At 48.1% G+C, this 14,727-nt stretch overlaps 1 protein-coding gene across 1 annotated transcript; it reads right to left on the bottom strand.

Annotated features, from left to right (window-relative positions):
* Positions 1–3,372: 3,372 nt before the first annotated feature.
* On the bottom strand, positions 3,373–4,795 carry S100A12 (S100 calcium binding protein A12). The gene is made up of 3 exons (XM_032398712.1): positions 4,731–4,795; positions 4,041–4,187; positions 3,373–3,639 (listed from the first exon to the last, which is right to left on the bottom strand). Exons 2-3 carry the CDS (start codon positions 4,176–4,178, stop codon positions 3,499–3,501), a joined length of 279 nt encoding a protein of 92 aa, XP_032254603.1. The 5' UTR covers positions 4,179–4,187; positions 4,731–4,795; the 3' UTR covers positions 3,373–3,498.
* Between the last annotated feature and the right edge of the window lie 9,932 nt (positions 4,796–14,727).

Here is a 14,727-nt window from a genome sequence, read left to right as displayed (position 1 = left end):
CAAGTGGGCAGGTGTGGGGTCTGATCAGGAACAAGGAGCCTGGGGGTGGGAGAGGCAGAGGTGAGCAGGCCAGCATCTAGGCCCGGAGCTTGAACTCTCCGCAGGAGAACGGAGGGCAGGGGCAGTGGGGGTTTTAGGGAGGGATGTGAATTAGTCTCTCTATCTGTGGTTTATGGGATGGATTTGGGGTGAGAATGAGTCGGCAGGCCCGGGCCAGTGAGGAGGCTGCCGGATAGTCTGGTGGGAGCTAAGAGAGCCCAAGATGGCACTTCTCAGAGAAGACAAGTCCAGCCAGGATCTCCACATATGCAGGGCCCATCTCAGCCAGGCAAGCCTGCCCCCCACACCCTACAGGATAAAGAGGATGATTCTGCGCTGTTTCCCAAGACCTCGACGGGAAGAAAGGACTCAGCTTTCACCAGCTTGGTGAGGCAATTTTACACAACCCTGACACAAACCCTGCTCTGAGGAAAACTCCAGAATCCAACCTCCACGCCCGCCCATGCCCTCCCCAAAGTTGCTGTAGAAAGCCCTGTGTCATGGATTTTGACATTCCAATTACCAAAGTGACAGCAGAGCTGAAACAGATGGTTGCTCAAGTCCTGTTGCCTCTTGGGGCTTGGGCCTGGGACAGTCCCTCTACCCCAGGACCCCAGTAGGCTCCATGGCCTGATTGGGCCCCAAACCCTGTCTCAAAGATCCCCTCACACACACAAGACACAGGGAACATGAGCACCTGGGAGGACCAGCTGGCCTCTTCCTGTGAGCACCCCCATGTTTTCCCATTTTCGCCCATGTACCCAGAATTGTCATGTGCAGATCAGAGAGACAAGGGACTGTTGCCAAGGCCTAAGGGAGCAGCATGGGGGCCAGTTCCAGTCCACCCCTCCTCTCCTCCTCCCACCTCCCCCCACCCCTACTCCAGGCTGCACACTCCTCCCTCCATCAGTCTACATTCTCTCTCTGAGTCTTCTCCTCTCATGCTGCTTTCTGCCCTCCTGGTCTCGGTGGTGAGGTGCAGTGCAGCAAGGAGCTGGGGTGCTTCCAGGAAGGGCAATGTCTTTGAGAAGTAGCTCAGGGTCATATCTAGCCAGGGATGATTCCTCCAAAGCAGAACGTGTGCAGCTTTGGAAGCACCTGTTAATAGTGGGGGATGAGGGTCTTGAGCCTGGAAAAAAGAAGCAAGGGGGGGGGGGTCATGACAACTGCCTTCAAATATTGCTGAGGTCGGGAGAGAGAGGAGTCCACCCCATCACAAGACCTCCAAAACCCTCTGTGATGGGGGCCCCATCCTCCCCACCACCACCACCACAAGCATCTCATTGCTTTTTTGGACCAAGAGCTCATGCCCTCAGTTAGAAAACACTAACTCAATTCCACTAAACCAACAGGCAGGGCCTCCCTGGGGAAGCAGTGATGGAAATGAGGCCAGATAGCAAGCCTTGGAAAACTTCTGGTGGGTTTTAATCGGGTAAGTGACAGAGTATGATTTGTGTTTGGAGGCCATCAGGCTGCTGTGTGGAGGAGGGTCGGGGTCCAGAGCAGAAGCGTGGGGAGCAGCTAGGAGGCTGTAGCACCGAGCCCAGTCTTCATATCGAACACAGAATCAGGTCCCTGCCCTCCAGGAGCCCTCAACCTAGTGGGGGCAACAAACACCCAAATAGATATTTTCAATACCATGGCGTGGGCCAAAGAAAAGCTGAGGTGGGCAATAACCACAGGTGTCCTGGGGGCACAGGGGAGGCAGCTTCTGCCTGCTTTCTTGGCGTGGGTGGAGGCAGAGAGAGAGAGAGAGAAGACCAAGGTAAGCACCTGCAGAGTAATGCCAAGGTGAGTTCTGAAAGGGCAAGAGTTGAGCTAATGTGTGCCCACCACTGTGTTAGCTAGTCAGAGAAATCAGAGAAGCATAGTCTAGTTTGCTTTCTTTTGACCTAGATAACTTTTTATATTGACCAAGTTAAAATGTTGAGTCCTAGTCATTTTTGCACTAGGCTCCTGGTAGCCATCCCATTGAATTACATCCTTTCCTGATTTCCAAAGTCCCAATATGCACGTTGGCTTGGCTTGGCTTGCAGTGTGCCAACAGCTGGCCTGAGATGTCTTTCTGAAGGGCAAGGTGTTACACCCATGACAGTGGTTTTGGTGTGCCTTATCGAATAATAACACCTTTGCCCAGAGCACTCTGTCAGACTAATCCTGATGGTCAGGCAAGCCCCAGAGTTCCATGAATCTACTGTGGATGGGAGGGTGAAAACATGTGAGGGATTGAGGGGGTGAGCTCCCCAGCGGATGCAACAATTGGGTTGGGCCTTGGTGGGCAAGCAAGTGATCTGGATCTCAGTGATCTGGTGCCTAAAACAGAGTAGATGCCTTAAAGGGACAAGAGGCCACTTCAGACAAAGAGGACAATAGCACAGCAGGTGCAGAATCCAAAAAGTCCGAAAGTTCACAAGGAAATTGGAGAACGTTCCAGAATGGCTAGAGACCAGAACTCAGAGTGGTGTGCAGGAGATTGATGGCAAGATGCTGCAGAGAACAGGTCCAGTCTCTCGGTCCTGTGGTTCTGACCGTCCTTTGTGTCCGACCGCTTGATCCCTCCTCACTGTTCTCCTTGCTTGCACTCTGGGGTCTGCCCTCTACAATTTCTTCTCCACAAAGGCAGCCAGAGTGATCTTTTTGAAACATAAATGAAATCATCTCGCTCCCTTGCTCGAATCCACCCAGTAGGTCTTTAGCACACTTAAAATCCAAAGTCTGCCCCAAGGTCTGTGAACCCCTGCTCCCTGCTTCCCAGAGGTGCACACCACCTGCCCCTCCCCACCTCGGTTCCTGCACGTTGCCTTTTGTGCTGTTTTTTTTGAGCAGGTCAAGTGTGTGCCCACCTCAGGGCCTTGGCCTCTCTATGCCCAGAACTCTTGGCCCAGATATGTGCAAGCTGTTCTCCTTCCTCTCTTGGATTTCTGCTCAAATGCATTCTTCCAGCGTCATACTAAGCCCGTGTGCCTCTTCTTTCCCTTCCACCCCAACCGTACTTCCCTCTTTAGCTTTCTTCATACCACTTATCATTGCCTACCCTTGTATCATAGGATGTGCTCTTATTTGTTTGTCTGTTTGTTTGCTATCCCTCCCCAGTAGAACACAAGCCCCAGGTGGACAGGGTTTTGTGTTTTTGGTCTCTGGCTATCACAGATGTTCAGTCAATATTAGCTGAATGAATGAATAAAGGAGCCAAACAGTGGACATTTAATAGTAGGTGAACAAATGGACAAACAGATAAGGGGGGGGTCCCAAGGCTCTACATGAGGTCTGTCAGAATCGCATGGGTGAGGTATGCTCCAGTTTGGGGACCGTGGACATGGAAAGAAAGAAAGTGCACACTATTAACTTTTCGAGAACACATTTATTAACTCTCATTTCCCGTGTGCAGAGCTGGGCTTCAGTGATTACAAGGAGAGGTCTTCTTGGGGACTTTGCTTGAGAAAAGCCCCTCAGAGCTTCCTATTCTTTGTGGATATTTTCATGGGCAGTCACTAGCACACGGACTATGAGAGATACAAATTCCCCAAAGTCGACCTGTCCATCTTTATCATCATCCAGTTCTTGGAATATTTTGTCAATGGTAGCTTGATCTTTGGTGTTCTAGAAGGGGACATCAGAGACAGTGAGCTCAGACGCTTCCTCCCCTTTCTCCAGCCCTCTCATCCGTCAGAGCTCAGCTCAGGGAGGCCCAGGGACATTGGCTCATTCACCAAAACCGTGTTGGAGAATCCAACGTGACAAAACAGAAGACAGAGGGAAGCAGCTGTCATGAGCTACCCTAGAGCTACACAAGTCTCGACCTGGAAGGTCTCTGTAGCTCACTGATCCCCACAGGTGAGGGAGTAATCCCAGAGAGAGAGGTGAACAGAGCCTGAGGTGCCAGAGTGAGGTATGGAGAGAGGGAGGCAGACCCCCCGTCCAACAGCTCAAGAGAGCATCCTCGGGCCAAACCCAGCCCAGCCATTCAGTGGGCGAGTTTGGATGCTAGGGGCATCACCCACCTTGAGGGTGTTTGGAAGTTCCCTTGTGATCAGCTGCCTCATCTCACACCTGGAAAGCTTGTCATAATGCCCCACTCGGACTGAGTACTGGTGGAAGACATTGATGATCCCCTCCAGATGGTCCTCCAGCTTAGTCATCTTCTCAACCTTCAGGAGACACGGGAGGTCTGGGGCAGTTCCTCTCCCACCCGCCCCCATTCCCCTCTCTCCTCACAAAGGATGACTTCCCCGACATCTGCTTTGCATTCTCTCTGTTCTGATCTGTGGTGAATGTGTCATTTGTAGATAGGCGGGGGGGGGGGGGGGGGGCATGTAATGCTGTGTAAAGTCTAAAAGAATCAGCCCCCATTGCCAGAGTGTTCCATGTCCCCCCATCTCCTAGGGAGTATAATTCAGAGGGTGCTGTTCACTCAAGCAGACCCAGGAAGGGTTTGGTGGCTTGCCAGGCTGTTCCCTTTCCCCAGGTGATGGCACTTTGGCCACAGGTCTCCTACAGACAGTCACCAGCCCCTTCCACCTTCACCACCCCTATGTCCTGAGACTGGGTCTACCTAACACAGCAAGGGCTGGTCTCCTGGAGTCCAAAATGCAGTCAGTCCGGAGGTGCTCTGGTAAGCAGAAGGTTGTGGCTTCCAACAGCCTGCAGTCACTACCCTGTGCACCTCCCATAGCCAAGGACAGGACACTTACCCTTCAGTGTGCAGGAGAGTGGAAATGTAGCAAGAAGCCTGTGCTGGTGAGGAGTACTGAGCCAGGGAGGTTTTTATAATGCGCTCCAGGCTTCACCTTCAGCCTCAAGTGAAGAAATCTCTGATTCATCGTGAAGCAATTGCTAGACAATGGTTTGTTGCTCAACAGAAACTTCAAACTGTGGCTTTGACTGCAATGTGAGTCCCCCAGATTGCTCCCATGGCACACGCCACCCCTGATCAGCCTGACACAGACCCCCAATCCTACCACCCCACCCAAGGGGCCCTCAGCTCTGGGGCAGGACCTAGCCTTCAGGTTTACCTCTGTCCCCTGAGCTAAACTGTGGCCTTTTACTAGGAAACCCTAGTAACAGGAACCCTAGAACAGGTTTTGCCATCTGGATGGCACCTACCTGGAAAAGGAAGGACTGGGGTGAGGCGTTTGCTGAGTGTCTATTACAACAAAAACGATAACAATTATAAAAACCATCAAAGTGGACATGTATTCCTGGAACAGAGAAAGGGCACTGAGTTCATAATAATGTATCAAGAAAGGTTCATCAGCTGTAAAAAATGTATCATATTAATATAAGATATTAATCATGGGGAAATTGTATGCAGGTATTTGGGAGCTGTCTACAGTGTCTTCTCAACTTTTCCATAAATTAAAAACTGTTCTAAAAAACTTAAGTCTCGGGCGCCTGGGTGGCTCAGTTGGTTAAAAAACTTAAGTCTCTGTGTTTTAAAAAGTGAGCACAGGGGCGCCTGGGTGGCTGAGTCGTTAAGCATCTGCCTTCGGCTCAGGTCATGATCCCAGGGTCCTGGGATCGAGTCCCACATCGGGCTCCCTGCTCAGTGGGGAGTCTGCTTCTCCCTCTGCCTCTGCCTGCCACTCTGCCTACTTGTGCTCTCTCTATCTCTCAGTCAAATAAATAAAATCTTTAAAAAAACTCAAATAAAATACTTGCAATTTTTCTCTAAGTTTGGAATTATCAAATTAAATAACATCAAATCGAAATTATATCAAAATTTAGAATTACCCATATTAGTTTCAGGAGCATCACCAAAAAGAGTCCAGTTTCCCCATGTAAAACACCTTTTTATAATTTTGGAAGGGCTAAAAGAAAAATAAAATAAAGTTACCCAAGAAAGTACTCATGACAACCTAAATGACTCTTTTAGTCACACCCAAGAAGTGGGAAGAGGCACACCCAGGGCTTAAGCCGGAGCAGGGTAACCTGAAGGGGCAGGATGGCAGCCACCAAGCTGGGTTTAGAGCCCGAGTGAGCCCAGACCCTGGCTCTGAGTGGACAGTAATGAGGAGTGTCCTGCCCTCGTGAGGGCCCTCGTGAGGCACTTTCTGTCCAGCTACCATCTCTAAGAGGGAAATGAACCCCTGCGCAGGCAGGGAGAGAAGGGGGTAAGGGGGAGTGCCACTGCTTCAAAGGGTGGGAGACTCTGGGTCTAAAGGGGTTCCATCCCTGGAGATGGGGAGAGAGCCTTGCACGGTCTTGAGCCTCTTAGCGATGGTGAGGAACAAAGGGAACGTGACAAACACTTCCCTTGCCTTTGTACCTGCTAGCCGCTGGCTGGGCAGGCCCAGGGGAAGCAGCCCAGCCCTCCCCGAGCTCGCCCTGGGGGGCGTCAGAGAGAGAGCAGGCTCCCTGGCAGGACAGGGGAAGCAGCCGGAGCAGGGCAGACACAGCCCAGCCCTTCCCGAGCTCGCCCTGGGGGGAGTCAGAGAGAGAGCAGGCTCCCTGGTAGGACAGGGACAAGAGCACCAGGGAGGCAGAGCTGTTGCTCCTTCTTCGTTTTTAATTTGAAATTATTTTTATTATATGATAACATTTTTCCTTACATTTCTACTTCAGGGATTTGTCTCCTATCTTTTGCACAGTTGTCTACTGGACGTCAGGGGTGGGAGTTTGGCAAATTTTAAATTTTAATTGAATTGTAGTTGTCATACAACACATTCGTTTCGGGTATACAACACAGTGATCCTGCAATTCTCTACGTTACTCAGTGTTCAGCACAGTAAGAGTGGTTACCACCTATGACCATACAACATACTACAATATTATTGACTCTATTCCCTATGCTGTACTTTTCATTCCCATGACTCACTTATTCTATAACTGGAAGTCTGTACCTCATATTTCCCGACACCTAGTTCACCCATCCCCCCACCCCCTCCCCTCTGGTAACACCACTTTGTTCTCTGTATTTATGAGACTGTTTCTATTTTTGTTTGTTTGTTCATTTGTTTTGTTTTTTAGATTCCACATACAAGTGAAATCTTATGGTATTTATCCTTCTCAGACTGACTTATTGCCTTTAGCATAAGACCCTCTAGGCCCATCCTTGTTGTCACAAATGGCAAAATTTCATTCTTTTCCATGGCTGAATAATATTCATTGTAAATATATACCACATCTTACTGATCCATTCACCTGTCACTGGAAACTTACGCTGCTTCCATGTCTTGTCTATTGTAAATAATACTATTTGCAATAAATACAGGGGTGCATGTATCTTTTCAAATTAGTGTTTTTGTTTGTTTGAACAAATAAGTTTCCATCTTTTTCCTAGTTTTGGCAAGCAGAGTGTCAACTTACAGAAGATTTTTTAAGTCTACGGGGGAAGGAGGCTAAGGGGAGGGAGACCTCTCCCTAAGTGGTTCTGAGATGCAAATCTAATCACTGGGTCAATTTTCAAAAAGGATCCCAGGGTTTTCAGGAAGTGAGACACCAATTCCTCTATACCTTTCCCCATTTTCCCATCATAATCCCCGAAATTGGCAGTTCGAAAGGGGTTTCAGATTAGACAAGGATGACCACAAGCAAAGCACCAAAGGAGGAAGAGAGGTTAACAAGGCCTCCAAAATACAGACTCCCCTGCATGCTTCGTGTTAGCCCAGTTACCATGACAACATGAACTGAAAAGAACAACAGAGCCCCAGGGCCCCACATGGGCACCACTGAAGCCTGGACCTGGACCCAGCCTACCCATGCAGTACGCCCCTGCAGCAGTGGGCTAAGTTCAACCCTAAAATTGCATGGCCGGGCTTCAGCAGCCACACCTTAGAGCCACGAGAAGCAGCTGCTCTAGGGGAACAACTGAGTGAGACCCCAGCTCCCTGCCCCCTTGGCATGTAGAAGCAGAACAGGTCCCAACAATGGAGCAAGGGTGCCCCTGGGGTGTTTGGACATTTCAAGGGTAGGGGAAGCCACAAGAGGAGAAACTAGACAACTGAAAGGGAAAAGAATACGTGTGATGGTATTTTTATCCTGAAGCGTTGAATGATGTCACAGCTGTATTTTGGAAACCCATCCAGTATATACTCAGCATCACGGGCTACTTGCTCCTCCAGAATTAAATGGCTGATGTTGGGACAAAGCTGTGGTCCTGGTAGGAAATCAGGTGGGGGCATCTGTCCAAGGGCCATGCTGCCTTTCTTTTTTCTTTTTCAGGTGAAATTAACTCCATTATTCTACACCTTTACCGAAGTATAATTGATATCCCAAAACTGCACGTATTTAATGTGTAGAATTTGATGAGTTCGAACATGTGCACACACCCATGACACTGTGACCATAGTCAAGGTAATAGACACATCCGTCACCTGCAAGTGTTCTTGTGTTCCTTTGTCTTATTTTTTGTTTCTGTGGTAAGAACACTTAACATTAGATCTACCCTCTTAAGAAATGTTCGAGGACACAATACCATGTTGTTAACTACAGGCCAGCAGATATCTAGAGCTTCTCCATCTTCGGTAACTGTAACTTGACACAATGTAACTTGAACAATGATGGCACCACCTCCCCACAAGGACTGCAGGAGGCTTGCTTTTATTTGGTTTTCTTTCCCTCCCTTTGCTACTACATCCCATATCATTTTGAAACATACAAAAGACTACATGAAGCATCTAAGTTCATTATAAACCAAAATAAAACACAAACACCTGTGAATCTACAGGATGCTTTTAGTCTCCCGGACAAGCACCTGGTGACTGGCAAAATATTCCAGAGAGCAGAGAAGGAAACTAAAGAAGTTTTGTTTGCTCCATAAGTTAATTCTCTGAGAGCCCCAGATGAGGTAGCAGAGTGATCAGACGTGCTTCAAGAGTGATTTTTTTACCATCTGCACCTTAGACTGAATTTTTTTTAAGATGCGAAATCTCTTCCTGGAAGAGGGGCTGGCCCACAGTGCCTGGGTGTGGTGGGTGGGGGTGCCAGGAATGAAGACACCCTGTGACTCTGAGCAAACCCCCAGGGCAAGTGGTGGGGCCGGTGAGGTGCCCAAACAGTGTTGTTCTTAACATTACTGCCCCAGGATCAGGCATTCCATACAGAATTGGCAACTAGGCTGAAATTTGTAAGAGTGGCAGACATCAGAGAAAAAGAGAAATGAAGGAGGTCATGAGACACCCTGCAGGATCTTCAAGGGCTTCATGTGGAGAAAGCCCGACGGAGCACAAGGGAGGCTGGACCAGGCCCAGTCATGGGGGAGCCGACCCTTCACAACCCTTCACAGCACTGAGGGCTAATTCCAGAAGGGCAGGAGAAGGCTTTGGTCCATTGCAAGAAGGAAAAGACAGAGGGACACAGTTCACTTAAGAAAGCAGCTAAGGGCCCTGTACAGGCCAGGACGCCCAGCTGGGGCTTGAGGTCCACTCGGAACATCAATCCAGTGAGAACTTCTAAAGCTCTGAAGGTCTGAGAAGGCACTATTTATGAGACAACCTCTAAGGGCCTTGAAAAAATAAAATGACCACCCTTTCACTTTCCCTGTGGAGAAGGAGGCCATTTTCTGGTGCCCTGAGCCCATTCTGTGAATCTGCCTTTAGCATTCCAGAGACTAAGGCTCATGTGCATAGGAGATGGGAGTGTGGAACTCCCCCTCCCACAAGGATTCAACTTAGTTAATACGAGGGCTTCCTCCTGCCCACAGCTGCAGAAACACTAGGGGAAGGTGATAAAAACTCAGGTCAAGGGAGAGGCAGCCAGACACGTCTCCCATGGCCATCCAAAAGGAAGTCAGTAGAGTTCTCCCCTCCCCCAGGCTGCATCCTACTGCAGAGAACAAGGAGAAGAAAAAAGAAGGATCCCTCAGCAGGGATCAAGGGCCGTCCCTTCCCAGCCTGCAGGAGCCCCAGAACTGGGGAAGCCCATGACCCTGTGGATGAGACATGTGGGTGAAGACTTGCACTGTGTGAATCCCGTACCACTGGCTCAGAGCCTGCACCAGGAGCTGTCCATCCTCTGGGCCAGCAGAGACTCCACCAGACTGAGCGGGAGCCCAGACAGAGCAGAGGTTGGGGGTTTTGTGTCAGTACAAGTAATTACTGCCCTGCAGATGATGGCAGGAAATCTGCTCCTCACTCAGGTTCCCCTGTAGGGTTCCTGGGGGTCCCCCACCCTCACTGTGAACTGGTTTTCAGTAAGGCACACCATTTCTTTTTCTTTCTTTTCTTTTCTTTTCTCTTCTTTCTTTCTTTTTTTTTTTTTTTGGAATCAAACCCTTGGACAGCACAGAATGGTTGGCAAAATACTCAAGGAAAAAGAAGGCAAACAAAGTGTTTTTTGAATTTCTTCAAAAGTTAATTCTCTGTGTAACCCAGGGCAGATAACAGAAAAGGGAAGGGCATCAGAAATTAATTTTGAGGTCCCAACCTCAGATTGAATTTCTAAATTTCTGAACCTTTTCCTAGAGGAGGCGACTCAAGAATAGCAATGTCTCCAGAGTAAGAGTACAGCACCACCTGTCCTGCATCTAGCCTGGGAGTTCCAGACGCAGGCTGGGGAAAAGGCTATGGAGCCTGCAGAGAAAACTAAAACATACCAGCCAGTGAGTGTGTTTCCAGTAGTGATACTGATAGTCTCAGGGAGGAACTAAGTCCAACTTGGCTGGGGCACGCACCTAAAGATTCTGCAAGAGTAGCAGTTATTCAGAAAGAGAAATGGAGGAGGCAATGAAATGCAGAAATGGGAGTGCTCTGCAAGGGTTTCATTTACTGCATGTAGCCAGTGCTTCCAGAGTGCACATGACTTCTCATTTATGTTTTCTTGTCTTATAACACTGGCTAGGGCCTCCGTACAATTACTCAATAGAAGTGGTACCAGGGGATCCTGTCTTCTGCCTGTCTTTAAAGAGAAATGTCTAATGTTTTTCCATTAAGTATGATATTAATGATTTGGTCTTAATAGATACACTTTATCATGGAGGGTTCTAGGACCAAATTAGAAAAGGAACCCAGAGCCTACTATTTTGGTCAGTTATTTTGCTCTAGCAAAACACGATGCTGAGGAAGCTGAACTGGATGGAGGCTTTGCTGGGGCTAGGTTGATGAGGAGCCTCCATATGGGCTTTGGCTACAGGGTAGCTCCATGCTTTCAGCTGTAAACTGGGCCTGTTCACGAGGAAGAGGAGAAGGTTCCTGCCCACTGAAAGAAGGATGGCTACAGATCATTGGAAAGAGTTACTGAAGGTCTACGCCCTAACCTGAACAGCCAGTTCAGACCTCAATTTTGCAAATCAGAGAATTATTCACATGGGAATTTCCACAGCTCTTAAGACTGGAAGGAAGGATCCCCACCTCAGGAAGAAGGGAGAATTGTCACTGGGACAGCCCCTAAGAGCTTAGGGAAGTCAAGATGCTAATCTTCTTGTTCTATTGATGTCTGCAGGATTGCTCACACCAGGAAAAAAAAAAACCCACAGTAATTCAGGCTCTGAGGCATGCCTGGTGATGTCCTGGACAGAGGAGAGGGGCCCAAGTGAGAAGCTCATTCTAGCACCTGCTGTGCCTTGCTCCTCACCCTGGATGGCAGAGACCATGCAGCAGATGAGGACAAAAATGCCAGAAATCACAGAGGAAGGGCTGCCCTGTGCACACTCAGGATAGAAACCCACTAGAAGAGAGCATTTTGGGATCTTAACCAGGGTTTCTCTTCTGGAGACAGCCAGGGATCCAACCCTAGCTCTGCCACTTGCCAGATTAATAAATTCTGTCAAGGTTTTTAACTTCTCTGAATCTCCTCATATGTAAAATGGAAATAGTAATTACCTCTCTCATAAGGTTGTAATGAGAAATGAATAAGATAAACTATCATAAAGTCTAGTGCTAAAAAGCAAAATTATCAACAAATATAGTGGGCACATGTCAAAATTCTTGTTTTAATTTCATTAATGAGAGAATCAGCAAAGATTTTTGAAAGCTGATTTGAAGAGTATTCAAGGATATAGACGGTCAGGAAAGGAATGCCTAAGTCAGACTCTTAAGTGAGATGTAAGACTCAACTTCCAACAGGGTGAAAACACCATGACGGTTAGAGGTTTCACATCTCTACGAGGCTATGAAATCCTATCGTCACATCAAGCTGTATCCATTCTGACTAGTCAATCAAATACACTGTGTCAACCATGTTACATTTCCCAAAAGTGTCAGCTGATGGAAGAATAATTAGTCACAAGGACTTGCTTCTAGGGCGCCTGGGTGGCTCAGTTGGTTAAGCGACTGCCTTCGGCTCAGGTCATGATCCTGGAGTCCCGGGATTGAGTCCCACATCGGGCTCCCGGCTCGGCAGGAAGCCTGCTTCTCCCTTTCCCACTCCCCCTGCTTGTGTTCCCTCTCTCACTGTCTCTCTCTCTGTGTCAAATAAATACATAAAATCTTTAAAAAAATTAAAAAAAAAAAAAAAAAAAACAAGGACTTCAGACAGACTCTACCATGAGATCAAAGATGTAGGCAACCACCATTTTTTCTTTTTCTGAGTTCGAGATGATTTTTTTCCTTTCATACTGACACCCAGCAGCAACCCAGTAAGTGTTGGTATCTTTCCCTGCCCTCTTCAGCCAGTTTGAATTTAGGCTGCATTCTCCAGGTCAGGGGGCCAGAGAACAGGCTGGTATCTGGACCCAACCCGAGTGGTTGTGGCTCCCAAGTGGAGAGATGCATGGGGAAGTCTCTTCCACTGGAATAAGCTCTTTTGTTCAGATGCTAGATACGAACTGCCCAATTCCAGATCCTCTCCATGCACTTTAGGACTTTTGTCACAAACATGAGGAACTTGGCTAAAGTCAGGAGACCTGGATGGAGAACGTGGGCGGAGAAGCAGATTCAGACAGGTCATCCTTACAGCCCCGGAAATCTCAGCGGCCGGATCTGCCTCAATTGGTGAGCCAAGGTCTCCTGGGTGGACTCAAACATTGCATGAGGTTTCCTGCTAAACAACTTATTTCTCAACTTCCCACTGCCTTGTTCTTCTTTTGTAGCTGGGGAAGCAGGAAACCAAATCACCTTGCTCTGGGCTACAAACCCTGTCTGACTCTGCCCAGTGGTTCCCATAATGGGCATAGTCTGTTTGTAAGTTACAAGCCTCCAAGGACTACCTCCCTCATCTCCACCTCTTTCTCCAGGATGCCAGTGCCAGCTGAGCCACCTCCCCTGCCCAACCATGAATTTGAGTATCAACTGTTGACGGTCCCATGTCAACGTGATTCTTCACAACCAGTGGCCCATCACTTATGGTGAAACTCCAGAGGGCACCCTGGGCCAGCTTCTCCATGGTCTCTCCAAGCTGGCTCAGAGAAAGCAGATTCATTGGGTTTTCAACTAAAGGCAAACAATTAATAATGTTAAATCTCTGCCCAAAGAACCCATTAACCGCAAGTCCAAAAGTGCATTTTCAAGGAGAATCAAAGGCACTGGGATGTGTTGCCTCCACCCTGACTCAGACACACACGTGCACACCACCACCACCCCATCACTGTGGATAACCGAGAGACAGACTGGATTGCTCTCCCCTTTTGAGCACTCTCCCATTACATTTCCTAAATGCTGAGTGAGGCCTGGGGTACGGCTTGATGAACGTGTAAACCCTTCCCATCTTCTTTAGCCTGGGCCACATTTGGGCCAAGAGCTCACCTTTGAAGTACCCCTCAGAACCAGCATCATCTCCCTTTCTGCAATGAGAGAGTGTGTTCACACTCCCAACAAGATAGAAGCACTTGCTCTGGGGGATGGATAAAGCTATCCTCAGGAAAACTGAGGAGGAAGCAACCTTGACCCTGAGCTTTCCACTTGCCCAGCAGAAGCCCATCTCCATGTTTGAGGATAGATTCCCCCATCCCATTCTAGGTCCCAATCTTTTAAAATTTTTAATTAATTAAATTTTTATTGAAGTATAGTTGACACACAATGTTACATTAGTTTCACATGTACAACATAGAGATCCGACATCTCTATATGTTATGTTGTGCTCAGGAGTGTAGCTACCTTGGGGCGCCTGGGTGGCTCAGTCGGTGAAGCGTCTGCCTTCGGCTCAGGTCACGATCCTGGAGTTCCAGGATTGAGCCCCGCATCGGGCTCCCTGCTCAGCGGGAAGCCTGCTTCTCCCTCTGCCCCTCACCCAGCTCATGCTTGTTTGCTCTCTCTCTCTCTCTCTCTCTCTCTCTCGCTCGCTCTCAAATAAATAAATAAAATCTTTAAAAAATAAATAAATAAAATCTTTAAAAAAAAAGAAGTGAGGCTACCATTTGTCACCATATGATGCTATTACAGTACCATTGACTATATTCCCTATGCTGTGCCTTTTATTCTGAGGACTTACTCATTCCGTAACTAGAAGCCTGTACCTCCCACCCCCCTTTACGCATTCTGCCCATCCGCCCAGCCCCGTTCCTCTCTGGCAACCGTCATTTTGCCCTTTGTATTTATGGGTCTGTTTCTGCTTTTTGTTTGTTTGTTCATTTGTTTTGTTTTTTAGACTCTACATGTAAGTGAAATCAGATGGTATTTGTCTGTGTCTGACTTATTTCACTTAGCATAATACCCACTAGGTCCATCCATGTTGTTGCAAATGGCAAGATCTCGTTGCTTTTTATGGCTGAGTAATACTCCATTGTATATATACACCACATCTTCTTTATCCATTCATCTATCAATGGACACTTGGGCTGCTCCCATATCTTGGCTATTATAAATAATGCTGTAGTAA

The sequence above is a fragment of the Phoca vitulina genome, unplaced genomic scaffold (assembly GCF_004348235.1).
Source record: "Phoca vitulina isolate PV1807 unplaced genomic scaffold, GSC_HSeal_1.0 scaffold118, whole genome shotgun sequence".
Lineage (NCBI taxonomy): Eukaryota > Metazoa > Chordata > Mammalia > Carnivora > Phocidae > Phoca > Phoca vitulina.
Note: the sequence above shows the minus strand (reverse complement) of the source record. Positions and strands in the feature narration are given on the sequence as shown.